At 42.8% G+C, this 27,601-nt stretch overlaps 1 protein-coding gene across 4 annotated transcripts in view; it reads left to right on the top strand.

The window, feature by feature from the left end:
* Positions 1-424: 424 nt before the first annotated feature.
* The window catches only part of LOC109897270 (GTPase-activating Rap/Ran-GAP domain-like protein 3), a 173,786-nt gene continuing 146,609 nt past the window's right edge, over positions 425-27,601 (top strand). For all 4 annotated transcript variants that reach the window (XM_031808992.1, XM_031808996.1, XM_031808993.1 and 1 more), the window contains exon 1: positions 425-3,152. In XM_031808992.1, the coding sequence (XP_031664852.1) occupies positions 3,049-3,152 (104 nt within the window). In that variant the 5' untranslated portion in view covers positions 425-3,048. The remainder of the gene's footprint in view (positions 3,153-27,601) is intronic.

Raw genomic sequence — 27,601 nt, forward strand, 5'->3', positions numbered from 1 at the left:
GCCAGGCTTCCAGGACCTCTATACCTGGCGACGTCAGAGGAAGTCCCTAAAAATTGCCAAAGACTCCAGCCACCCTAGTCATAGACTGTTCTTTCTGCTACCGCACAGGACGCGGTACCAGAGCACCATGTCTAGGTTTGAACTTTTAACAGCTTGTACCCAAGTAATAAGACTCCTGAACAGCTAATCAAATGGCTACCCGGACTATTTGCATTGACCCCCCCCCCCCCCATTTTGCAACTGCTGCTACTCTCTGTTTATTTTCTATGCATAGTCACTTTACCTCTACCTACATGTACTGTACATATTACCTTAATTACCTTGTCTGACATGTGCCCCCGCACATTCACTCCTGCATATAGCCTTACTGTTATTTTATTGTTGCTCTTTAATTATTTGTTATTTTTCAAATGCCTTCTTTTTTTTCATTTTTATGTATTTATTGTTTACTTCAGTTTATTCAGTAAATACTTTAACACTTATTATTTTCTTAACTGCATTGTTGGTTAAGGGCTTGTAAGTAAGCATTTCACTGTAAGGTCTACATCTGTTGTTTTTGGCGTATAATATTTGATTTTGTTTGATTTTATTAAAAGGTGAGCAGGGCGGGTCTGATCTAGGACCTGTCTAAGGCAAAACGGCCCAGAGCTTAAGACTGAAACCACTTCCCTTGTCTGTGACGATCTTTATCATTATTCACGTCATTCTTATACAATCAAGTCACAGTTATCAGCTTTGGTATTGATGTCAGTCAGCAGGCTGTCTGAGTGATGAGACACATGGGTAGGCCTACCAACGGAAATTATTATGAAACTCTGGACCACAAGAAATCCAATGTTTGTATCAAATATCTGCCTTTGCTCAATACGTCTAATAAGTCCATTTAATACAGGCCAACATCACAAAATCAATTTTACCTGTTTCATTTAGTCTCATTATGATATGAAACATTTAGGCTATTTCAGAAGAACAGAATACCATATTTTCATATCATAAGACTATAATATTGGAATGTTGTAAAGTGCTGCCCTACACTGGCTGGTAGGGACACTCAGGTGAAGCCATTGAATTCAATTCATTACAAGGAAATAAAGCTTGTCAACCGGTTTTTAAAATATGTATCGTATATTTGAGAAAAACCTCCTGTGCTATGTATTGTATCACAACAGCTGTTCACTTTATGTCATTCTGAAAATTATTTTCTGAGTCAGCTGGTGATTGTTGAAACTGGGTTCAAGTTCAATGTCCAATTTCACAGATACATGCGTATTATATTGATAGGCAAACAACACTGCTTTTAAGACAAGGAACAACACGTGTTTTATGTCAAACCATTTTGGGCATGTAAAATGTTATTAGAATGTATTGAAATCTTACATTCCCATGATGCCCAAAAGATGGTTCTAGTTTTAGGAGGTTAAAGAAGACTATTTTAGTATTTTATTAAGATTCTCACCAAGACAGGCAGACAATCCAGACAGACAAACAGTACATTAGGCTATATATTGCGCAAGAAGAGTATCATCTATTTTAAGAGATTTAAGAGAATGAAGGCAAATGTATGCTGCTAATGAACAACAACTACATTTAATTGATAACTTTTGAAACTATCATCTTTGAACTGCCGGATCTGAATAGGTGGGTTGAATGGATAGCTTTGATAGTCCAGGAATCGAATTATAAGTCGTTCATATGCTTAATAATCCAAATATTCTGCTTAAAAAGATCTTGCACTGCTACCCTTATCACTCATTCGTCTTAGAGGAGGTCAGAACAAGCTGGAACCTGAATTTATCCTCTCCATAAGTGGAAATATATCCTGGTGCATGAAGGCTACACCTACAGATGGGAACCTGAAATGAGTCCTTCTGGAAGTTCACCGAATATGATGTTTTCGAAAGTCGAGGTCGCATAACCCTCCCTCACTGATGCGGTTATCTCCAAGTTATCTGGAGAACACAACCACATCCTGGACAATGCTCAGATTCGGATCTGAAAGGGGATGATGAATGGCCTGAAGGAGAGAAGCCTAGAGACCCCGGAAGAAACCGACCAAGTTGTGTACAATGGTACACATGGCTTGCCTGCATCTATTTGGTTAGAAAATACATGATTTAAATAATATAGGCCGTTTTTAGCCTTCAGACTTTATATAACCATATGAACAAATACAATAATCAGCCCATATGAACAAATGAATTTTAGGCCATAACTGAAAACAGCTTATGTAGGCTATATAGGCTTTACAATATTCTGCCCATATTAACGAATGTATTTACAATATTTACATCCATACGGATTTAATAAAAAGCAGTAAACATACATTGTTTCACATTGTTTAATAACAGACTCATGGACACAATCACGCAATAGTAAACATAAATAACATTGTTTCACATAATAACAGACGAATAAACACAATCATGCTTTCTTCACAGCTTTCCTCCCGCTTCACAGCTTCCCCGGGAAACTCGACGTATTGTAGCCTCGGGTGGACAAAATAGTACTGGAGGAAGAAGTTCGCTTCTGCTGCAGTGTTCGTGATCAAATATAACGCGTTGCGACGGTGCTTCGTAATATAGGACTGCTCAGGTACTTCGTTCAACCGTCAAGGGAGTGGTGTAGAATCAACAGCCAGTATATAGCGCTCTAGTGACAGACGGGGGACTCGACTTCAAACTGTTACTGTTTTCCCGGGACTCGAATCTATTCAGGGTTATCAATTGAGTAACGGTAACTCGCTCTTGAACCGAGAGACCAACGGTATCTAATTTATATTTTATGGAGTTCAAGCGAGGAGCAACCCACTAACCATGCTGCACTCATAAGCTTTTGGTACCGTCTTTTTTTGCAGAGGAAAGTCTGCCGCTCACTTTCCTTTTTCCAGCGGAGGCAAGATTCGTATTTTATTTATTTTTTTGGCAGCCTTCCTTCTGCCTCTCTCTTTCCTTTCCCCCGACCGGCTCGCTCCCGTCGCCAACCAACTGACTGGAAGAAAGAAGCATCTTTGTTTTTACGGAGTATATACTTGCCTGCTCGATCAGCACCATGAATTCGGATATAAATGTGTACCTCGGCCGGGATAAAACGGGCATCATGCGGAAGAGAGCCCTGCTTCTCCGGAAAGGGTGTAGTTTTGAGATTAGTTCGAGGTAGGTGATGCATGGGGTAATGGGGCTCCCTTTGGGGTATACACTCGCCACCAAACGCAATCCGAAACAGGGATTTAATTGCCCTCCTGTATAACATTTGAAACAGCACATGGTAGGTTTATGTTGTCATACACAAGCACGGGTAACGTGTCACTTGATATCTACCGACCCTATCTCTCCGTGGACTGCAGTTGTGTTAATTGGCAGCTGACCCGGTCACCAGTGAACACATTTTCTCCCCTAAAACTCGAGGGGTAAACTATGATATCAACACAGTATATTAGGCTACAGTCAATTCAGTGTTTCATGGTGCTTCAGTAAACTGCAGACCATAGGCCTATGTGTGCGCTTTTTCTGTGAATTATGTGTGGCATCACGGATGTTCCTTGTGTTTAGCGGGGCATGCCGTGTTATACCCGGTCATTGAGAGGAACACATTGATTTTGTGTTATTATTTTCAATCGACTTATTGAAATTTTTTCTCCACAACCGTGCGTCCACGTTCAGACCGTTACGCATGTGTGCCTGTCGATTCTGATGGACAAAATCACTCAATACCTGGTGCATGTTTATCAATATTGCAGCAAATTAGGTTTAAAATATGACATATTAGCCTACAGCCGTTTTTCCGCTCATCAAACGTAGAGAGCTTGTACCAGACTGATGGCTACATAATGTTACCGACAGTATGCCGTGCTCAGTAGTCCTATGGTACATTGTGCCTATATTGGGCATAAATGCACACAGTTGGTATTCACCCCAAGTTATGGAGAGGATTTCTGGTCATATTTATAGCCAACACTCATGTTCACTTGTTATCAAGCTCACTTCCCGACGTCATCGCTAGATGGCACCCATAACTCCCTCACTCACTGTCAGCCATGGCATTGATTATAAATCTGTCATGTACATTTGATTACATGGCCATTTTATCCGTCCCCCACACAGTAGACTACTACCTAGCCTAAGATAATCAGGTTTTGGAGGTGTACTGTATATTACTCATACGCGATTAGCTGACAGACTTGATATGGTATTTTGCAGTGGCGATTGTAGCATGTAAATCTTGGTGGGGCAAACTCAAAAACCTTTTTTAGATGCATGCCAGCAAAGCCACTACACTACACAACACTAAACAATACATTAATTGGACTACATTAATTGGTGACAAACAGTGCCCACAACAGCAGTACGAACACCTTACCACTGTTACACCTGGCTATCAGCGGAGCCTGATCTGGCAGCGAAACAGTTCATTCATCCTCATTTACTGCCTTTTGAAAAAAACATAGCTGATATGGCTGACTTGCTTAAACAAATGTGGTTTCCACTGACAATTGAGATGTACAAACTATGGCATAAGGGGACGACGAACGGATAAGAGGCAATCTGTAATTTCGATTAAAACATTAGTGAGCGAGCTTGGATGGACGTAGTCAATATAACTATTTCAGCCCGAACCGTAGGATAAATAAAGGTGCCATATAAGCAGACAATGAAAGCTCTTACAATATTCAATGATTACATGTATCTAAAACAGGCTATAGGCTACATGTGCACCACCAAATCAGAACAGTAGGCTAAGTTATGAGGGAGACTAAATTATTAGGGCGTGGCACATGGGCTACTAACAGCTTACTACACAACATACACTTAGTATTACTTTCTTAGCTCCAGGATACATATCTCCCTGGCATATTACATAATTTATGCAGCAGCATAACAATACCTTTTTTTGACTCACCTTGTTGTGCTGTGTTTACTTGAACAGGAAAGTGGCGTGGCGGTTCTTCTTTTGGTCAATTTTTGTCATCAAACTTTGTCATTATGTCTGTCATTCTCTGGATTTATGGCGCTTTCAAGACAACTGGGAACTCGGAAAAAAACAGGATCGGAGGTCTAGAAAGAGGCCAGACTACCCAACTTGGAATTCTGAGATGGATGACCGTCCAAAATGTATTATCTGGGTCGGAGCAAATTGTTTTCAGTTCCTAGTTGTCTTGAACTCACGGAAGTCTGAGATTTCCCAGTTCAGAGTTCCCAGTCTTTTGAAAGCGGCAGAAGTCATACTGGATTGACAGCATGTCCAATGTTAAATGTTTATCCTTTTAAGCTTGAAAGGAGACCCTTAATAAACTCAGGCTTGGACCACACATCCACTCCACTGAATAGCAGGCTAGAGATTTATTTGCAATGCTTGCCACTGCATTCCTTCCAAACTATTCATTGTTGAATTTGCAATTTCCAACTTGTAATGTTTTTGTCCAATGGCCGATGAGCACCGATAAGTTTTATCTATAATTTATCTTCATAATTTCTCTTTATATGACAAGGTTTGAAAAGGATTTGCCAGTAGATTGTTGACTTGATTCATGATGATGACTGCTAGCTTGCTTGCTAAAAATCAGTCCAATCAAAGCTACTGTAGATATAATGTGAGTTGACACTTTATCTGTGGCCAATGACCTTGAGCCTTCTTGGATGGGCACTTATAATGTAACTATATGGCAGCACCCAAGGGGCCTGAATTTTTGATCTCTCCTCGTAGATTTTGTGGTGATGTGGTGTCCCCAATCACAGCACCACTAGAGAACATTACCAACCCCTACCCTCCGTATTTTCTGCTGGCTGCCCTACCTCCACAGAAAGCGCTGAGCTAGGCTGAAACACCTGCATTTTGTTTGCAACCTGATATGTAACACGTATTAATACCAAAATAACATGCAAAAGAGGCAAACAAATATGTAAAAAATCTTTGCCACTGGCCTTTTGTAGGGCCTAATATTTATGCTGTCCTGTCATTGGCATCATGTCTTGAAGAGAGACAACAACACATGTTAAAAATCTATGTTGAGTAGCCTCATCTGTGATATAGTGTCATGGATAGGCTAAGGCTATATCTTAATGTTCTAGTTGTATATATTATATAGTATATATATATATAATATTTAAATACTTTTATATGTGTGTGCGACGTCGGTTTTTCTCATGCCACAGTCCTAGATATATATATTTAGATTTTTATACATCAAAACTCTTGTGTATTCCTGTTTTTGGCTGTGTGAGTCATGGTTTTCACCACATAAGAGCCCCAGGTTCTCTCTTGATTGATTGTCTTTAATTCACTCAAGTCTGACCATTTCACAGGACTCTCCATTATGTGGCACCAAGTTGCGAGCACACACTATATGAACAAGCTCAACGAGTGTACACACACACACACACACACTACTCCCTCGCTCTCTCTCTATGAGTACAAATAATAAGTCAACCTATATGAAGAATGCCAACTCCAAGTGTAATTTAAAGTAAGTGCTTTGCAGAGAGCTGTGCCCATTGCTATATTTTGAAATTGAGACCATCCAAGCAATTTGTAGAGTTGTTTGGAAACAATTGGTTAATTAGAAACATTGGAAACTGCTCTTTTCGATGGGGTATAGCAATCAGTCTATAGGCACTTCTGGACCAGTGAACATTGGTCTGAATATTCTGAAGGATTACAATTTACATTTGGTGTCCTGAGGTTTCTTACGACATTTTTAAACATAATAAATGCATTAATTTTGCATGACTATCATGGCCATTCTAGTAGTGACAGACACACACATACACAATCAGACAGACACGTTCACTTGAAGTATTAGAAAGATTTCAAATAATTTGAACTCAGTTTGCTTAGAAAGTAAATCTGGAGAAGGCTTTGGGGATGTCTCGAAATGGGATTTTAATTAATTATTTAAACACCAAAAAACAAGCTGTTAGCACAGGCTCTTAACACAGCGTGGGAAGCTGGATATGATTTTCCTCAACCAGACATACATTAACCAGACATTCAATCAATAACTGGCTTTCTTGATTTCTATTGTATTCTCTCGGGTATGCAATCTGGTTTCCGCTCAGGTTATGAATGTGTCACTGCAACCTTAAAGGTCCTCAATGATGTCACCATTGCCCTTGATTCTAAGCAATATTGTGCTATTATTTTTATTGACATGGCCAAAGCTTTAGATACGGTAGACCCTTCCATTCTTGTGGGCCGGCTGAGGAGTATTGGTGTCTCTGAGGGGTCTTTGACCTGGTTTGGAACTACCTCTCTCAAAGAGTGCAGTGTATAAAGTCAGAAAATCTGTCTCCGCCACTGCCTGTCACCAAGGGAGTACCCCAAGGCTCAATCCTAGGCCCCACGCTCTTCTCAATTTACATCAACAACATAGCTCAGGCAGTAGGAAGCTCTCTCATCCATTTATATACAGATGATACAGTATTATACTCAGTTGACCCCTCTCGGATTTTGTGTTAAAAGCTTTCTTAGTGTCGAACAAGCTTTCTCTAAACTTAACCTTGTTCTCAACACCTCCAAAACAAAGGTCATCTGGTTTGGTAAGAAGATTGCCCCTCTTCCCACAGGTGTTATTATTACCTCTGAGGGTTTAGAGCTTGAGGTTGTCACCTCATACAAGTACTTGGGAGTATGGCTAGATGGTGCACTGTCCTTTTCTCAGCACATATCAAAGCTGCAGGCTAAAGTTAAATCTAGACTTGGTTTCCTCTATCGTAAATGCTCCTCTTTCACCCCAGCTGCCAAACTAACCCTGATTCAGATGACCATCCATGCTAGATTATGGAGACATCATTTATAGATCGGCAGGTAAGGGTTCTCTCGAGCAGCTAGATGTTCTTTACCATTTGGCCATCAGATTTTCCACCAATGCTCCTTATAGGACACACTATATACTCCTCTGTAAACTGGTAATCTCTGTATACTGGTTGCAAGACCCACTGGTTGATGCTTATTTATAAAACCCTCTTAGGCCTCACTCCCCAATATCTGAGATATCTACTGCAGCCTTCATCCTCCACATACAACATCCGTTCTGCCAGTCACATTCTGTTAAATGTCCCCAAAGCACACACATCCCTGGGTCGCTCCTCCTTTCAGTTACGATGCAGCTAGCGACTGGAATGAGCTGCAACAAACACTCAAACTGGACAGTTTTATCCCAATCTCTTCATTCAAAGACTCAATCATGGACCCTCTTACTGACAGTTGTGGCAGCTTTGTGTGATGTGTTGTTGTCTCTACCATCTTTGCGCTTTTTGCTGTTATCTGTGCCCAATATTGTTTGTACCATGTTTTCTGCTGTTACCATGCTGTTATTTTGTGGTGTTGCTACCATGCTGTGTTGTCATGTGTTGCTGCCTTGCTATGCTGTTGTCTTAGGTTTCTCTTCATGTAGTGTTGTCTCTCTCTTGTTGTGATGTTTGTTTTGTCCTATATTTATATATATTTTTTATCCAAGGCCCCTTCCCCGCAGGAGGACTTTTGCGTTTTGGTAGGCCGTCATTGTAAATAAGAATTTGTTATTAACTGACGTGCCTCGTTAAATAAAGGTTAAATAAAATAAATAAAGATAGTGTGTGCGCAGGCTGAGCATGTGTGTGTGTGTGTGTGTGTGTATGTTTGTGACCTGTGTGGCCCCTGCGCTGTGTGCTGTGACACTAAGGGACCGATAGACTGGACTGCTCCCCCCGCAGAATGACCAGAAGCCCCTGACATCACATTTCTGACCTAGGAGAGGGAGAGCAGTCACACACACACACACACACACACACACACACCTTGACAGTCTTGTTGTATTCTTAAGTGAACCATGCGTAACATGAAATATAAAATAAATTATTATTAGAACGTACAACCTAATTGCTTATTACCACATTGTGAATATGTTGCGTGACAACATCAACACCTTGGTGTCATCATATCCTGTTCATTAAGAGATAGATAAGATAGATAAGCTACAGATTGATGGCCTGGGTGACAGTCTGTTCATGCATTAGCCACCTGCACTAACGTCAACCAATAAAAGCATTTATAAACTGTATGGTTCCAGCGCTGAATGCTGACCATATACTGTATCACGGGTATGACAAAACATGTATTTATACTGCACTAATTACATCAGTTTATTATAGCAATAAGGCACATCTAGGTGTGGTATATGGCTAATGTCCACAGCTAAGGGCTGTGTCCAGGCACTCGATGCGTTCTTAGGCACGCGACGCGTCAATCCCGTATCTGGGAGCGTAATTATAGCCTCAAGCTCATTACAATAACGCAACGTTAACTATTCATGAAAATCGCAAATGAAATGAAATAAATATATTGGCTCACAAGTTTAGCCTTTTGTTAACAACACTGTCATCTCAGATTTTCAAAAAATGCTTTTCAACCATAGCTTCACAAGCATTTGTGTAAGAGTATTGATAGCTAGCATAGCATTAAGCCTAGCATTCAGCAGGCAACATTTTCACAAAAACAAGAAAAGCATTCAAATAAAATCATTTACCTTTGAAGAACTTTGGATGTTTTCAATGAGGAGACTCTCAGTTAGATAGCAAATGTTCAGGTTTTCCAAAAAGATTATTTGTGTAGGAGAAATCGCTCTGTTTTGTTCATCACGTTTGGCTAAGAAAACCCCCCGAAAATTCAGTCATTACAACGGCGAACTTTTTTCCAAATTAACTCCATAATATCGACAGAAACATGGCAAACGTTGTTTAGAATCAAACCTCAAGGTGTTTTTCACATATCTATTCAATGATAAATCACTCGTGGCAGTTTGGTTTCTCCTCTGAACAAAATGGAAAAATGCACGCAGCTGGAGATTACGCAATAGTTTCGACGGAGGACACCGAGCGGACACCTGGTAAATGTAGTCTCTTATGGTCAATTTTCCAATGATATGCCTACAAATACGTCACAATGCTGCAGACACCTTGCGGAAACGACAGAAAGTGTAGGCTCATTCCTTGCGCATTCACAAAGCCATTGGAACACAGCGCATTCAAGAAAAGAAAGACATTTCCAAAGTCAATTATATGCATAGTCGAGCATCATTTCGTGACAAAATATCTTGTTTAAAACGGGAACGTTTTTCATCCAAAAATGAAATACTGCCCCAGAGGTTCAAAGAGGTTAAATACACTGCTCAAAAAAATAAAGGGAACACTAAAATAGCACATCCTAGATCTGAATAAATGAAATATTCTTATTAAATAGGTTTTTCTTTACATAGTTGAATGTGCTGACAACAAAATCACACAAAAATGATCAATGGAAATCAAGTTTATCAACCCATGGAGGTCTGGATTTGGAGTCACACTCCAAATTAAAGTGGAAAACCACACTACAGGCTGATCCAACTTTGATGTAATGTCCTTAAAACAAGTCAAAATGAGGCTCAGTAGGGTGTGTGGCCTCCACGTGCCTGTATGACCTCCCTACAACGCCTGGGCATGCTCCTGATGAGGTGAGATCCTGAGGGATCTCCTCCCAGACCTGGACTAAAGCATCCGCCAACTCCTGGACAGTCTGTGGTGCAACGTGGCGTTGGTGGATGGAGCGAGACATGATGTCCCAGATGTGCTCAATTGGATTCAGGTCTGGGGAACGGGCGGGCCAATCCATAGCATCAATGCCTTCCTCTTGCAGGAACTGCTGACACACTCCAGCCACATGAGGTCATTGTCTTGCATTAGGAGGAACCCAGGGCCAACCGCACCAGCATATGGTCTCACAAGGGGTCTGAGGATCTCATCTCGGTACCTAATGGCAGTCAGGCTACCTCTGGCGAGCACATGGAGGGCTGTGCGGCCCCCCAAAGAAATGCCACCCCACACCATGACTGACCCACCTCCAAACCGGTCATGCTGGAGGATGTTGCAGGCAGCAGAACGCTCTCCACGGCGTCTCCAGACTGTCACGTCTGTCACATGTGCTCAGTGTGAACCTGCTTTCATCTGTGAAGAGCACAGGGCGCCAGTGGCGAATTTGCCAATCTTGGTGTTCTCTGTCAAATGCCAAACGTCCTGCACGGTGTTGGGCTGTAAGCACAACCCCCACCTGTGGACGTCGGGACCTCATACCACCCTCATGGAGTCTGTTTCTGACCGTTTGAGCAGACACATGCACTGTGCTGCTATCCTGTTAGAAGGATGGCAGCACAGAAGAAGCTGTAGGATCAGAACGCAGAGCTTCGCAAAGAACTAGACACAGGCACACAGCCCTTAAGTCCAGTCCAACGTACATGTGAGTATGTGCAACAACATGCTAGGCCCTACTTTGCTGAACTTCCATTTGAAGTGGAGAAACAAGAGCTTAGTGTTGACCCAGCTACATGCCATAATCCAGTAAGTAGCAAACAACAGAACATGAGCAGAGACTCTCCGTTCAAAAGAAAGGAACAGCAGCATGGTGGAAATGGAAAGCAAGCCCACTTCCAGTCACACACACACAACTTCCCTGAGTCACAAGTGGCACCAGACCCCATCAAGTACCTCCTACGCCGTGAGATGGTGAGTTCCATACTCCTGAAGTTTGATGATCGCCCTGAAAATGATTGGGCATGGAAAGCATCCTTTCTCAATGCGACCAGAGACTTGAATTTATCATTTATCAGCCAGGGAAGAGTTAGATCTAACTACCAAGTGGCTAGGGGCAGAGTCGTCTGAGCAAGCAAACATAATTAGATTTGTCCATATTTTCAATGCAACAGTAGGGCTTAACATGGTCTGGCAACGACTAGAAGAGTGCTATGGTACACCCGAAGTGACCGAGAATGCACTGTTGAAGAAAATTGATGATTTTCCAAAACTGGCTAACAAAGACAATCACAAACTAAGAGAACTAGGTGACATTCTTCTCGAACTGGAGTGTGCTAAAGTAGAAGGGTACCTTCCAGGCCTCGCTTATCTGGACACATCTCGGTGGGTAAACCCTATTGTAGAGAAACTTCCATTCAGTTTACAAGAAAAATGGATAGCACAGGGATCCAAATATAAGGAGGACTATCGGGTAAGCATTCCCACCATTCTCGTTCTTCTCGAGATTCATCAGGAACCAGGTGAAAATTTGAAATGACCGCAGCTTCACCCTCTACACCTCAACTAACCAGGTGTCCATGAAAAGTGAGAAACCTGCCAGGTACAGCAGCAAGACACCTGTGACTGTATACAAGACAGATGCGTCATCTGAGGCCTCAGACCACCAAACCAAACCCAGTAAGACAAAGGTTGAAAACCCTGCCCATCACTGCCCAATACATAACAAGCCTCATCCTCTTAAAAAGTGTTGTGGGTTTAGATACAAAACTCTAGATGAGCGCAAATCATCTCAAAGACAATGGCATTTGTTTCCGATGTTGTGGGTCAACTCAGCACAGAGCTAAAGACTGTAAGGTTTCAATCAAGTGCTCTCAGTGCTCTGCATCCAGGCCCAGCCCCTTCAAATACAGACACCGCTACAGCAGAGAAAGAGCATGGCGGGGAGCAAGGTGACGATGCTCTTCTATCTGTCACCTCAAAGTGTACAGAGATCTGTGGTGAGGCAGTCAATCCAAGATCGTGTTCAAAAATATGCCTAGTCAAAGCTTATCCGGCTGGGAAAAGAGAGAAAGCTGTCAAAATGTATGTAGTGCTTGATGAACAGAGTAACAAATCTCTGGCCAAGACAGAGTTTTTCAGTCTCTTCAACATCAATGACAACTCTGCTCCATACACCATGAAGACGTGTTCTGGGGTAACAGAGACTTCAGGCAGGAGAGCCGTCAACTTCATGGTGGAGTCTATAGATGGACACATGCAGCTCACTCTCCCTACTCTGATGGAGTGTGATATGATGCCAGACGATAGGATGGAGATTCCCTCCCCCGACATTGCGTATCATCATCCCCATCTGCAACCAGCTATGGACAAAATTCCAGCTGTGGACCCAGACGCTCCCATCCTCCTGCTCTTAGGACGAGACATCTTAAGGGTACACAAGGTACGAGAGCAAATCAATGGGCCCCACGACACTCCTTATGCACAGCGACTCGACCTCGGGTGGGTCATCGTAGGTGAGGTCTGTCTGGGAACGGCTCATCGACCAGCCAATGTTAACGTGTTCAGGACAAACATACTTTAATATGGTCGCACATCCTATCTGAGCCCTTGCCCTGACATCATCCAGGTAAAAGAGAACTACAACAGCGTAGCTCAGAAACACATCTCTCCCTCTACAGTGCACGAGAGAGATCCAATCACAACTGTGAACACAGACAGCCTGGGATGTTCCGTGTTCGACAAAACACAAGACGATGATAAACCAGCACCATCAGTGGAGGACAAAGCCTTCTTGGACATTATGGACAAACAGGTTTTCCAGGATGATGGAAACAACTGGGTGGCTCCACTACCCTTTCGCCCCACTAGACGTCACCTCCCTAATAACAGGGTGCAGGCCATGAACCGTCTCACATCACTTCGCAGGACTTTAGACAAAAAGCCTGACATGAAGCGTCATTTTATTGACATCATGCAAAAGATGCTGGATAACGACCAAGCCGAACTAGAGGGAGACAAAGAATGTTGGTATCTGCCCATATTTGGTGTTTACCATCCACAAAAGCCTGAACAAATACGAGTAGTATTTGACTCCAGTGCTAAGTGTCAAGGCGTGTCACTTAACGATGTTCTGCTCAGTGGTCCAGACTTAAACAACACACTCTTGGATGTCCTAATGCGTTTCCGCAAGGATTGCATTGCACTAACAGCAGATGTGCAACAAATGTTTTACTGTTTTGGTGTACGTGAGGATCACAGAGATTACTTAAGGTTTCTCTGGTATGAAGATAACAACCCAGATAGAAACATAACTGAATACAGGATGAAAGTCCATGTATTTGGGAACAGCCCTTCACCAGCCGTAGCCATCTACTGCATGAGACGAGCAGCGCTACAGGGTGAGATGGAATACGGGTCAGAACCCAAGCAATATGTAGTGAGGAACTTCTACGTCGATGATGGTCTGACATCAGTAGCTACTACAGAAGAAGCTATCAACATTCTAAGAAAAACACAAGCAATGTTGGCGGAGTTCAACATGAAACTACACAAGATTGCATCCAATAGCAAAACAGTTATGGAAGCCTTCCCTATGGAGGACCGTGCGAAAGACTTAAAAGATCTGGACCTAGGAGTGGATCCTCTCCCCTTTCAACGGAGTCTGGGACTTTCCTGGAACCTGGAAACAGACAGCTTCTCATTCCAGGTGTCCCACAATGAGAAGCCTTTTACGCGGAGAGGCATCCTGTCCACAGTGAATAGTCTGTATGACCCCCTTGGGTTCCTTGCTCCAATAACAATGCAAGGTAAAGCCTTAATCAGAGAACTCTCTTCTGATCAGAGTGAGTGGGATGCCCCTCTTCCCACAGAAAAAGAAGAGGAATGGAAAATGTGGAAGGAATCTTTGATGGAGTTGGAACATATGAATATTTAGCGGACCTACATCCCAGTCTCCTTGTCTACCACTCAAAGAAGAGAGCTACACATCTTCTCGGATGCCTCTACAGTAGCCATAGGAGCGGTAGCCTACCTGAGAGTTATTGACTTGGAAGGTCAATGCCATGTTGGATTTGTCATGGGGAAATCAAAATTGGCCCCTCGTCCGGCCCACACTATCCCACGCCTAGAACTGTGTGCGGCTTTGCTAGCTGTTGAGATGTATGAACTGATCAAAGACGAAATTGACAAAACATCAGCCATGAAGCATAGGAACTGAGAAGTGGTCTGTGGTTATCACCTGCAGAACCACTCCTTTATTGGGGGTGTCTTGCTAATTGCTTATAATTTCCACCTGTTGTCTATTCCATTTGCACAACAGCATGTGAAATTTATTGTCAATCAGTGTTGCTTCCTAAGTGGACAGTTTGATTTCACAGAAGTGTGATTGACTTGGAGTTACATTGTGTTGTTTACGTGTTCCCTTTATTTTTTTGAGCAGTGTATATCATGGAGTTACACATTTCTCTGGAAAAAAAAAGTTATTAAAAGGACTAACTATTCCCTGCCACCATATTACACTTGCTATAGACATCTTATATACCATACATCCAATAACCAACCACAACTTGCTATTTCCTGTGTTGGCCTATGCAGTTAGTCAGTAGCACTCAGTAATAATTGATTCACATGTCTGGATATTTCCTGGCACTCAGCTGATGAGAAATGTGCTTCTCCTCTTATAATGTTAATGTACTATAGTACGACCAGCTGTATGCCAGTGCATACCTTTACTTAAATACCGCTCGTTTCGCGTGCAAAATAAATGTACACATACATGGTATTCAATCATTGCACCCACACTTCTCACTCGCGTTAGTGAGCGTCTGCGATGCCGGCCGCTAAAATAGAACTTGGTTCTATTTGTGACGCTTAACACGCTACAAGTCCTGCCTCTCAAATCTCCTCATTGGTTTTTAGGAACATATACCCACGTGGGTGATGAACTGAGGTCCACACTCCAGTCCAGTTGGTGATGGTAATGCACCTTAAAGTTGGGTGATGAACTGAGGTCCACACTCCAGTCCAGTTGGTGATGGTAATGCACCTTAAAGTTGGGTGATGAACTGAGGTCCACACTCCAGTCCAGTTGGTGATGGTAAAGCACCTTAACGTTGGGTGATGAACTGAGGTCCACACTCCAGTCCAGTTGGTGATGGTAAAGCACCTTAACGTTGGGTGATGAACTGAGGTCCACACTCCAGTCCAGTTGGTGATGGTAATGCACCTTAAAGTTGGGTGATGAACTGAGGTCCACACTCCAGTCCAGTTGGTGATGGTAATGCACCTTAAAGTTGGTTGCCAACCGCAATATTAAGTCGAAAGAAGAAAAAGAAGTGTGAAGGAAGAAGGAGAAATGACGAGAAACAAATTAGGTTTACGCTTTTATCTGTGGATTAATTGTCGGAGTAGAGGACCTTGTGCATTTCAGGTTAAAAAACAACCCAATGTTTATATCCCAGGACAAATTAGCTAGCAACAGCAAGCTAGCTAGTTAAATAGCCATACATGTTTAATGTTTTTTGACCTGTCCCTAAATTAATATAATTGGTTCAGAGTTTGTTTTGATATTTTCAACCTGCGTGTCCTGATTGCATCTGGTTTGGGGGGACAAAATCAACATGCGCATGATGGGGTCAGCATGTTATGGATTGCCCACATCTCAGATTTCCACCACATAAACATCAATTTAGTGTATCCTAGGCCATGTTCATTAGGGCACACAATGGAAAGCATTTTAAAATGTTTGGTGCCTAATGAACATGATGATTCATTCCCTGGTGCTTATAGGATCCCAGTGTTTTCCTTGTCCCTGTATGGAGTCATACTGGAATACCATCCATGCAATCTCCTTTTGCCAATCTCTGGACAGTGGTGCCCAAGAGATGCCCATCTGCCAGGGGCACATATCAGACAGGCCAGGCATGCCCAGACAGACCTACCACTCAGGAGAGGTGCCCACTGCCCAGATGGGCAAGAGGTGTAGTGTTCTGTACGGTTCTAGCTTTGTTAGAGAGTATTAGTAGTACAGTACATGGCCAGTATGGAAAATGTTCACGCCAATGTGTGGACAAATGGAAGTGATTAAGCAGTGAAAATATAGTCTTTCATTTTGACCAGTACATCCATGTGGTCAAGGCTACTGAAATGGCCTCTCTCTCTCTCAATTCAATTTAAGGGCTTTATTGGCATGGGAAACATATGTTTACATTGCCAAAGAAAGTGAAATAGATAATAAACAGAACTGAAATAAACAACAAAGAATTTACAGTAAACATTACACTCACAAAATGTACCTTTTTTTACCATTTTCCTTAAGAAATTGCGCCAACAAAACAAGAAACAACAAAATGAACGTGAAGCTTACTAAGGCTATACAGGCCACTAACAAAGACAACTACCCACAACATAGAAATAAAGAAACTAGAATGCCCACCCTAGTCACATCCTGGCCTAACCAAAATAGAGAATAAAAGCCTCTCTATGGCCAGGGCGTGACAGTACCCCCCCCCCCACCCCCAAAGGTGCGGACTCCGGCCGCAAAACCTGACTCTATAGGGGAGGGTCCGGGTGGGCATCTACTTCGGTGGCAGCTCCGGTGCGGGACGCAGACCCCGCTCCACCTCTGGCTCCCCCCACTTTGATCATCACTGGAGGCTTCGTACCATGGATCATCACTGGAGGCTTCGTACCATGGATAATCACTGGAGGCTTCATGCCATGGATCATCACTGGAGGCTTCGTACCATGGATCATCACTGGAGGCTTCGTACCATGGATCATCACTGGAGGCTTCGGGCCATGGATCATCACTGGAGGCTTCGTACCATGGATAATCACTGGAGGCTTCGTACTATGGATCATCACTGGAGGCTTCGTACTATGGATCATCACTGGAGGCTTCGTGCCATGGATCATCACTGGAGGGAGGAGACGTACAGTATAGGCAGCCTGGTGCATGGAGCTGCCACAGGGCTTACCAGGCTGGGGAGACATACAGGAGGCCTGCTTCTGGGAGCAGGCACAGGACTCACCAGGTTGGGGAGACAGACAAGAGGCCTGGTTCTGGGAGTAGGCACCGGATACTAGAGGTCGACCGATTATGATTTTTCAACGCCGATACCGATACCGATTATTGGAGGACCAAAAAAGCCGATACCGATTAATCGGCCGATTAATAATGACAATTACAACAATACTGAATTAACACTTATTTTAACTTAATATAATACATCAATAAAATCAATTTAGCCTCAAGAAGATAATGAAACATGTTCAATTTGGTTTAAATAATGCAAAAACAAAGTGTTGGAGAAGAACGTAAAGGTGCAATATGTGCTATGTAAGAAAGCTAACGTTTCAGTTCCTTGCTCAGAACATGAGAACATATGAAAGCGGCTGGTTCCTTTTAACATGAGTCTTCAATATTCCCAGGTAAGAAGTTTTAGGTTGTAGTTATTATAGGACTATTTCCCTCTATACTATTTGTATTTCACTTTGACTATTGGATGTTCTTATAGGCACTTTAGTATTGCCAGTGTAACAGTATAGCCTCCGTCCCTCTCCTCACTCCTCCCTGGGCTCGAACCAGCAACACAACGACAACAGCCACCACATCGAAGCACCCCAAGGCTCAGAGCGAGTGAAGTTTGAAACGCTATTAGTGCGCGCTAACTAGCCAGCCATTTCACTTCGGTCACACCAGCCTCATCTCGGGAGTTGATAGGTTTGAAGTCATAAACAGTGCAATGCTTGACGCACAACAAAGAGCTGCTGACAAAACGCACGAAAATGCTGTTTGAATGAATGTTTACGCACCTGCTTCTGCCTACCACCGCTCAGTCAGATACTTAGATACTTGTATGCTCAGTCAGATTATATGCAAAACACAGGACATGGTAGATAATATCTACTAATATCAACCATGTGTAGTTAACTAGTGATTATGATTGATTGTTTTTTATAAGATAAGTTTAATGCTAGCTAGCAACTTACCTTGGCTTACTGCATTTGCGTAACATGAAGTCTCCTTGTGGAGTGCAACGAGAGAGAGGCAGGTCGTTATTGTGTTGGGCAAGTTAACTGTAAGGTTGCAAGATTGGGTCCCCCGAGCTGACAAGGTGAAAATCTGTCTTTCTGCCCCTGAACGATGCAGTTAACCCACCGTTCCTAGGCCTTCATTGAAAATAAGAATGTGTTCTTAACTGACTGGTTAAATAAAGATTAAATAAAAAAATATATTATAATAATACAAATAAAAAATTGTTATGAAAACTTGAAATCGGCCTTAATTAATCGGTCGATCTCTACCGGATACACTGGGCCATGGAGGCGCACTAGAGGTCTCAAGCGTAGAGCCTGCACAACCCGTCCTGGCTGGATGGTTACCTGCGCAGAGCCGGCGCAGGATATCCTGGGCCGAAGAGATGCACTGAAGGCTAGGCGCGCTGCGCAGGCACCATCCGTCCTGGCTGGATGCCCACTCTAGCCCGTCCAATGCGGGGAGCTGGAATGTAGTGTGAACGCGCACTGGAGGCACTGTGCGCTCCACCGCATAACACGGTGCCTGACCAGTACCACGCTCCTTATGGTAAGCACGAGGAGTTGGCTCAGGTCTGAATCCTGACTCTGCCACTCTCCCCGTGTTCTCCCCCCCAATTTTCTTTGGAGTGGCCTCCCGGTCTTTCGTGCCAGCCGTGACCCTGTGTAATCCTGGGCCCTTTTTCTCGCTGTCTCCGCCTTCCTCGTTGCTTCCACCTGCTCCCACGGCAGGCGATCCTTTCCCGCCAGGATCTCCACCCACATCCAGGAACCTTTCCCATTCAGGATGTCCTCCCATGTCCATTCCTCCAGAAAACGCTGCTCCTCCCGGCCACGCCGCTTGGTCCATTTGTGGTGGGTAGATCTGTCACGATCGTCGTATGGAATGGCCGGACTACTACCCACAACTAAGGTGGAAAAACAGGCTGCCTAAGTATGATTCCCAATCAGAGACAATGATAGACAGCTGTCCCTGATTGAGAACCATAGAAACAGAAAACATAGAAATAAAGAAACTAGAATGCCCAACCTAGTCACACCCTGGCCTAACCAAAATAGAGAATAAAAGCCTCTCTATGGCCAGGGCGTGACATTCACTGGTTTCCCTTTTCTTGTGACAACAGGTCACACATTTGCGGATGTGATTGCACACACTGTGGTATTTCACCCAATAGATATCAACATTGGATTTGTTTTTGAAATCTTTGTGGGTCTGTGTAATCTGAGGTAAGTATTGTGTCTCTAATATGGTCATACATTTGGCATGTTACAAAGTGCACCTGTGTTGGCAGTGTGCACATAGCCTGTCTTCTCTTGAGAGCCAGGTCTGCCTTCATTGGCCTTTCTCAATAGCAAGGCTATGCATAGTCAAAGATGTCCTTCATTTTGGGTCAGTCACAGCGGTCAGGTATTCTGCCACTGTGTACTCTGTGTTTAGGGCCAAATAACTTTCTAGTTTGCACAGTTTTTTTTGTACATTCTTTCCAATGTGTGAAGCAATGATCTTTTTTTTCTCATGGTTTGGTTGGTACTAATTGTGTTAGGGGTCTGTTTGTGTTTATAAACAGAACCCCAAGACCAGCTTGCTTAGGGGAGTTGTAGAATATATCGACTCTTTTGTCGACTCTTTTCTATTTTGATAATTAGTGGGTATCGTCCTAATTTTGCTCTGCATGCATTTTTTGGCGTCTTTGCTGTTTTACAAAATAAACAGAGGATTTTTTTGCTAAATTCTGCATGCAGTCTCAACTTGGTGTTTTTCCCATTTTGTGAATTCTTGGTTGGTGAGCTGACCTCAGACCTCACAACCATAAAGGGCAATAGGTTCTATAACTGATTCAAGTCTTTTTTGCCAGATCCTAATTGGTATGTCGAATTACATTATCTTTTGATGGCATAGAAGGCCCTGCTTACCTGGTCTCTCAGATCATTCACAGCTTTGTGGAAGTTACCTGTGGCCCTGATGTTTAGGCCAACATTTGTCTATTTTTGTGTGCTCTAGGGCAATGGTGTCTAGATGGAATTTGTATTTGTGGTCCTGGCAACTGGACCTTTTTTAAAACACCATTATTTTTTGTCTTACTGAGATTTTCTGTCAGGGGCCAGGTCTGTCAGTATCGCTGCAGAAGATCTAGGTGCTGCTGTAGGTCCTCCTTGGTTAGGCACAGAAGCACCAGATCATCAGCAAACAGTAGACATTTGACTTCAGATTCTAGTAGGGTGAGGACGGGTGCTGCAGACTGTTCTTGTGCCCCCGCCAATTCGTTGATATATATGTTGAAGAGGGTGTCTCTCTCTCTCTTCCCTGCTCGTACAATATCCTCAGAGAAAAGTTTAATTAAAATGTATCTACTTTGATACATCATTTATATCGATATAAATCTCTCTTGCTGCCAACAGTGTTATGTAACCAACTAGAATACAGTACAGAAGAATCCCCTCTCATTTGTGCCAGCATGTTGGTTTGAGAGCAGAACAGAACAGTCAGACAAATAGTCTGAAGACTGGATCCAGATGGGGGTGAATCATCTGATCATCCTAAATTGGAAATATTAGCGAGAAACCCATGCTACGAATGTTGTACCCCAACTTTCTCAGTCAGAAAAGAGGCAGGATTTCTGAGGTAGCGCATGAAAGCAGCTTAAGTGACCCTGCAGTAAGAGCGTCTCTGATTGGCTGGGCCTGTGGGGTCTTGTCTGTGAGCCTGTTGTGACCTCCGATGGGAGGTGGTGTGATGTGGAAACTCTCTGACTCACAGCCTGCCATAGTGTTTATAGTGGAGCTCTAGTGTGAAACTGTCTGCATCATATAATAGATGGAGAGAGAAAGGGGAAGTGACCTCACACTGAGTGTGTGTGTGTGTGTGTGTGTGTGTGTGTGTGTGTGTGTGTGTGTGTGTGTGTGTGTGTGTGTGTGTGTGTGTGTGTGTGTGTGTGTATGCTGTGTATGCTGTGTTTGTGCGTGTACGTGCATGTGCATGTGTGTGTGTGCGTATGCGTGTGTGAGAGAGAGCGTGATAACGTGTGTGTGGTTTATTGAGTGTGTGTAATGTATTCTGTACATCCCAATGCTACACAAATGCTCCACAGATACGGATGTACAGAATAAATACATACAGTATATGCTATTTCAGCAAATAGAGTATATCCATCACTGGATTTGACAGCTCTGTGCACATGTTTGTGAAAGTGGTTTGAGTTAGTTTCATGTTTGTACGATCTTTGATGTTGTGTACTGTAACTGAATTCACCCAAGTGGTGTGTCACACTTGCATGCATGCTTTTTTGTGTGTTAGTGGGTGTATCTTTTAGAGGTCGACCGATTTATCGGAAGGGCCGATTTCAAGTTTTCATAACAATCGGTAACTGGCATTTTTGGCCACCGATTATGGCCGATTACATTGCACTCCACGAGGAGACTGCGTGGCAGGCTGACTACCTGTTACGTGAGTGCAGCAAGGAGCTAAGGTAAGTTTCTAGCTAGCATTAAACTTATCTCATGAAAAACAATCAATCTTAACATAATCACTAGTTACAGTGCCTTGCGAAAGTATTCGGCCCCCTTGAACATTGCGACCTTTTGCCACATTTCAGGCTTCAAACATAAAGATATAAAACTGTATTTTTTTGTGAAGAATCAACAACAAGTGGGACACAATCATGAAGTGGAACGACATTTATTGGATATTTCAAACTTTTTTAACAAATCAAAAACTGAAAAATATTATTCAGCCCCCTTAAGTTAATACTTTGTAGCGCCACCTTTTGCTGCGATTACAGCTGTAAGTCGCCTGGGGTATGTCTCTATCAGTTTTGCACATCGAGAGACTGACATTTTTTCCCATTCCTCCTTGCAAAACAGCTCGAGTTCAGTGAGGTTGGATGGAGAGCATTTGTGAACAGCAGTTTTCAGTTCTTTCCACAGATTCTCGATTGGATTCAGGTCTGGACTTTGACTTGGCCATTCTAACACCTGGATATGTTTATTTTTTAACCATTCCATTGTAGATTTTGTTTTATGTTTTGGATCATTGTCTTGTTGGAAGACAAATCTCCATCCCAGTCTCAGGTCTTTTGCAGACTCCATCAGGTTTTCTTCCAGAATGGTCCTGTATTTGGCTCCATCCATCTTCCCATCAATTTTAACCATCTTCCCTGTCCCTGCTGAAGAAAAGCAGGCCCAAACCATGATGCTGCCACCACCATGTTTGACAGTGGGGATGGTGTGTTCAGGGTGATGAGCTGTGTTGCTTTTACGCCAAACATAACGTTTTGCATTGTTGACAAAAAGTTCCATTTTGGTTTCATCTGACCAGAGCACCTTCTTCCACATGTTTGGTGTGTCTCCCAGGTGGCTTGTGGCAAACTTTAAACGACACTTTTTATGGATATTATTAAGAAATGGCTTTCTTCTTGCCACTCTTCCATAAAGGCCAGATTTGTGCAATATACAACTGATTGTTGTCCTATGGACAGAGTCTCCCACCTCAGCTGTAGATCTCTGCAGTTCATCCAGAGTGATCATGGGCCTCTTGGCTGCATCTCGGATCAGTCTTCTCCTTGTATGAGCTGAAAGTTTAGAGGGACGGCCAGGTCTTGGTAGATTTGCAGTGGTCTGATACTCCTTCCATTTCAATATTATCGCTTGCACAGTGCTCCTTGGGATGTTTAAAGCTTGGGAAATCTTTTTGTATCCAAATCCAGCTTTAAACTTCTTCACAACAGTATCTCGGACCTGCCTGGTGTGTTCCTTGTTCATGATGCTCTCTGCGCTTTTAACGGACCTCTGAGACTATCACAGTGCAGGTGCATTTATACGGAGACTTGATTACACACAGGTGGATTGTATTTATCATCATTAGTCATTTAGGTCAACATTGGATCATTCAGAGATCCTCACTGAACTTCTGGAGAGAGTTTGCTGCACTGAAAGTAAAGGGGCTGAATAATTTTGCACGCCCAATTTTTCAGCTTTTGATTTGTTAAAAAAGTTTGAAATATCCAATAAATGTCGTTCCACTTCATGATTGTGTCCCACTTGTTGTTGATTCTTCACAAAAAAATACAGTTTTATATGTTTATGTTTGAAGCCTGAAATGTGGCAAAAGGTCGCAAAGTTCAAGGGGGCCGAATACTTTCGCAAGGCACTGTAACTACATGGTTGATGATATTACTAGTTTATCTAGCTTGTCCTGCATTGCATATAATCGATGCAGTGCCTGTTAATTTATCATCGAATCACAACCTAAAACTTCTTACCTGGGAATATTGAAGACTCATGTTAAAAGGAACCACCGTATGTTTTCATGTTCTGAGCAAGAAACTTAAACATTAGCTTTTTTTCCATGGCAAATATTGTACTTTTACTTTCTTCTCCAACACTTTGTTGTTGCATTATTTAAACCAAATTGAACATGTTTCATTATTTATTTGAGATTAAATTGATTTTATTGACATATTATATTAAGTTAAAATAAAAGTGTTCATCCAGGATTGTTGTAATTGTCATTATTAAAAATGTCACACCCTGACCTTAGATATCTCTGTTTTTCTATATATTTTGGTTAGGTCAGGGTGTGACTAGGGTGGGTACTCCAGTTTTTGTATGTCTAGGGTTTTTTGTATGTCTATGTTGGCCTGATATGGTTCCCAATCAGAGACAGCTGTTTATCATTGTCTCTGATTGGGGATCATATTTAGGTAGCCATTTTCCTCATTTGTTTTGTGGGATCTTGTCTATGTATAGTTGCCTTAGTGCACATCAGTAGCGGCACGTTTCGTTTGGTTGTTTGTTGTTTTGTTCAGTGAGTTTCGATTTATTAAAATTATGTGGAACTCTACTCACGCCTTGGTCCGATCATTATGACGAACGTGACAACAAATGTATATATATATAGATATAGAAATTGGGTGATTAATCGGTATCAGATTTTCGGTATCGGTGTTAAAATCATAATCGGTCGACCTCTAGAATCTTTAGCCTTTGACCTTTCTCTGTCCATTTCTGCCATGAGAGCAGAGTGTGGTCTTCATGGCTGGTTGTTATATATACATGCACATGATTCTGGTTGTTTCTACAATTCCACCAGGGCAGGCCTTTACAGTATAGAGCACGTGTCCCAAATGGCATCCTATTTCCTATTTAGTGCATATAGGGAATAGGATGCCATTTGGAACACAGACATAGTCAGCCCCAAAGAGGGCTCAGTGAGCTCGGATAAACACTGGACCATAATCACTGCCATATGTGTCTTCAGCAGAACAGAGCCCACCACACAATACAGCCCACCAAACTCATTTAGTCAGAAAAATAGACTAAATAGGGATGGAGAAAAATACAAAAAAGCCCTCTCTTGATTACAGCTTTCCGTATGTCTGGATCCGTTTATGGTTTAAGACGCATATCTACATATTACAGAAACCTTGCGTGTGTGTGGGTGTGTGCATGCATGTGTGTGAGTGTGTTAGTGTGTATTATAGCTAACGTGTGTGTATACACTGCATGCATGTATGTGTGCACTAGAGTGTGTGTGTTTTTGTGTGTGTGTGGCGCCTGTGCGTGTGTAGTGCAGCACACTGCTCTGCTCCAGGAAGTTTCACTCTGGAAAAGCGTTTCCTGTTAAAACGTGCTGCTGGAAATGGCCCAGTGTGCGTGGGTGAAAGGAGTTGTATTTTCACAGGGCCTCGGTTGAGACTCAGGGGATTTGAGCACAGCCACAAGCCACGTGACGAAAGGAGGGAAGATGGCTGGGTTTTTGACTGTTCTTGCTCTGTGAGGTGATGTAAGGAGTATGTGTTTGTGTGTGTGGGTGTTTGTGCCTGCATGCCATATATGTACTAAATGAGTAAGAGAAAATAGATTGTATTCACTTGGCTGAATGACAGACAGATCAAAAGCCAGTGTCAAGGTTATGATATTGACTTGCCTCAATCTTCATTTCTCATGGTAATTCACACATGAATATACAGGTAACTGCCTAAACAAAGCGAGCTGTATAAGGCCATAAGCAAACAAGAAAATGCTCATCCAGACGCGGAGCTCCTAATGGCCGGTGATTTTAATGCAGGAAAACTGAAATCCATATGACCTCTTTTCTACCAGCATGTCACCTGTGCAGCTAGAGGGATACAAACTCGAGATCACCTCCACACACATAAACGCATACAAAGCTCTCCCCCACCCCCCATTTGGTAAATTGGACCATAACTCCTGCTTACAAGCAAAAACTCAAAACGGGAAGTACCAGTGACGTGTTCAATATGGAAGTGGTTCGGTGAAGCGGATGCTAAATTATAGGACTATTTCGCTAGCACAGACTGGAATATGTTCCGTGATTCATCTGATGGCATTGAGGAGTTTACCACATCTGTCACCGGCTTCATAAGTGCATCAATGACATTGTCCCCACAGTGATATGTACATATCCTAACCAGAAGCTATGGATTACAGGCAACATCCGCATTGAGCTAGGCTAGAGCTGCCGCTTTCAAGGAGCAGGACACTAATCCGGCACTTATAACAAATTCTGCTATACCAACCGACAAACCATCAAACAGGCAAAGCGTCAATAAGATCGAATCCTACTACACCAGCTCTGATGCTCGTAGGATGTGGCAGAGCTGGCAGACTATCACAGATTACAAAGGGAAACCTAGCTGAGAGCTGCGAAGTGACAAGAGCCTACTTGATGAGCTAAATTCCTTCTATGCTCGTTTTGAGGCAAGCAACACTGAACCATGCATGAGACCAGCTGTTCCAGATGACTGTATGATCACGCTTTCAATAGCTGATGTGAGTAAGACCTTTAATCATCTTAACGCTCACAAGGCCGCAGGGCCAGACGGAATACCAGGACGCGTATACAGAGCTTGCGCTGACCAGCTGGAAAGTGTCTTCACTGACATTTTCAACCTCTCTCTGACCCAGTCTGTGATACTTACATGTTTTGAAGCAAACCACCATATTCCCTGTGCCTAAGAACACCAAGGTAACCTGTCTAAATGACTATCGCTCCATAGCACTCATATCTGTAGCCATGAAATCCTTTGAAAGGCTGGTCATGGCTCACATCAATACCATCAACACAGAAACCCTGGACCCACTCCAATTCGCATACCACCCCAACAGATCCAAAGATGAGCTTTGGTTGTCCCTAACCAAAAAGAATGTTGGTTGACCAAAAGTCGTCTGTTCTTTCGACTGATCTATTGGTCAAAATGTTTAAACATTTTCCCTATATAGACACACCATATGTGTTTTAATAAAATCAACTAAAAGCATTGAGCTTGTCTGATGCTTTCAGCTTACTGTTTGATGAAATAACACAGAAACGACTCAAGAGGGAGCCAGAGATCTAGATAACCATTACTCTCCTGAAATTGCCGGTAATAGGCTACATGAGGAGTTGGCAACATTTCACATCTGGAACGGCAATTTATCTTACCATTTCCAACGATCTGCGTATAATAACGTCTTCATATCTCAAAATTATTTTCATGTGGTTAATCAAAATCCTATCCAAATAAAATAAAAAGATATACACACCAAATAAAATAAAAATATACACCTGAAAAGTAACTGCTATTGCCATTGCCAGCTATGTAAAAATAGCCTACATGAAGTCAACAAATACAAATATTTCAGCCTGCAGGTAGAAAATATCCGGATAAAAAAAATTCTATACTGTAAATCACATTGGCTATGCATGGCCTGTCTGCAACGAGCTTGAAACATTGTAACAACTATTAACTTGGGCCCTGCCCGAAGCTTGCGCCAGGAAAAATTCTGGGCCCTCAGAGTTTCCTGCGCCAGTGAGCTCGGGACAGACACAGCTGTAGGCTATTTGCACAAGGGATAAGAAGCAGTGCTTGACTTGGGCAGGAGCTCACTGGAACAGAGTACCGGCACCTCAAATTTTATACTGCTTGAGATCCTGTTCCTCTTATAGAATATCAGCTCAAAAGTATTGTGGAGCTCCTGCACCTAAATATAAACAGTACCGGCACCCAAAATGAATACCGGAACCCATT

The sequence above is a fragment of the Oncorhynchus kisutch genome, linkage group LG29, assembly GCF_002021735.2.
Source record: "Oncorhynchus kisutch isolate 150728-3 linkage group LG29, Okis_V2, whole genome shotgun sequence".
NCBI classification, from domain to species: Eukaryota; Metazoa; Chordata; class Actinopteri; order Salmoniformes; family Salmonidae; genus Oncorhynchus; species Oncorhynchus kisutch.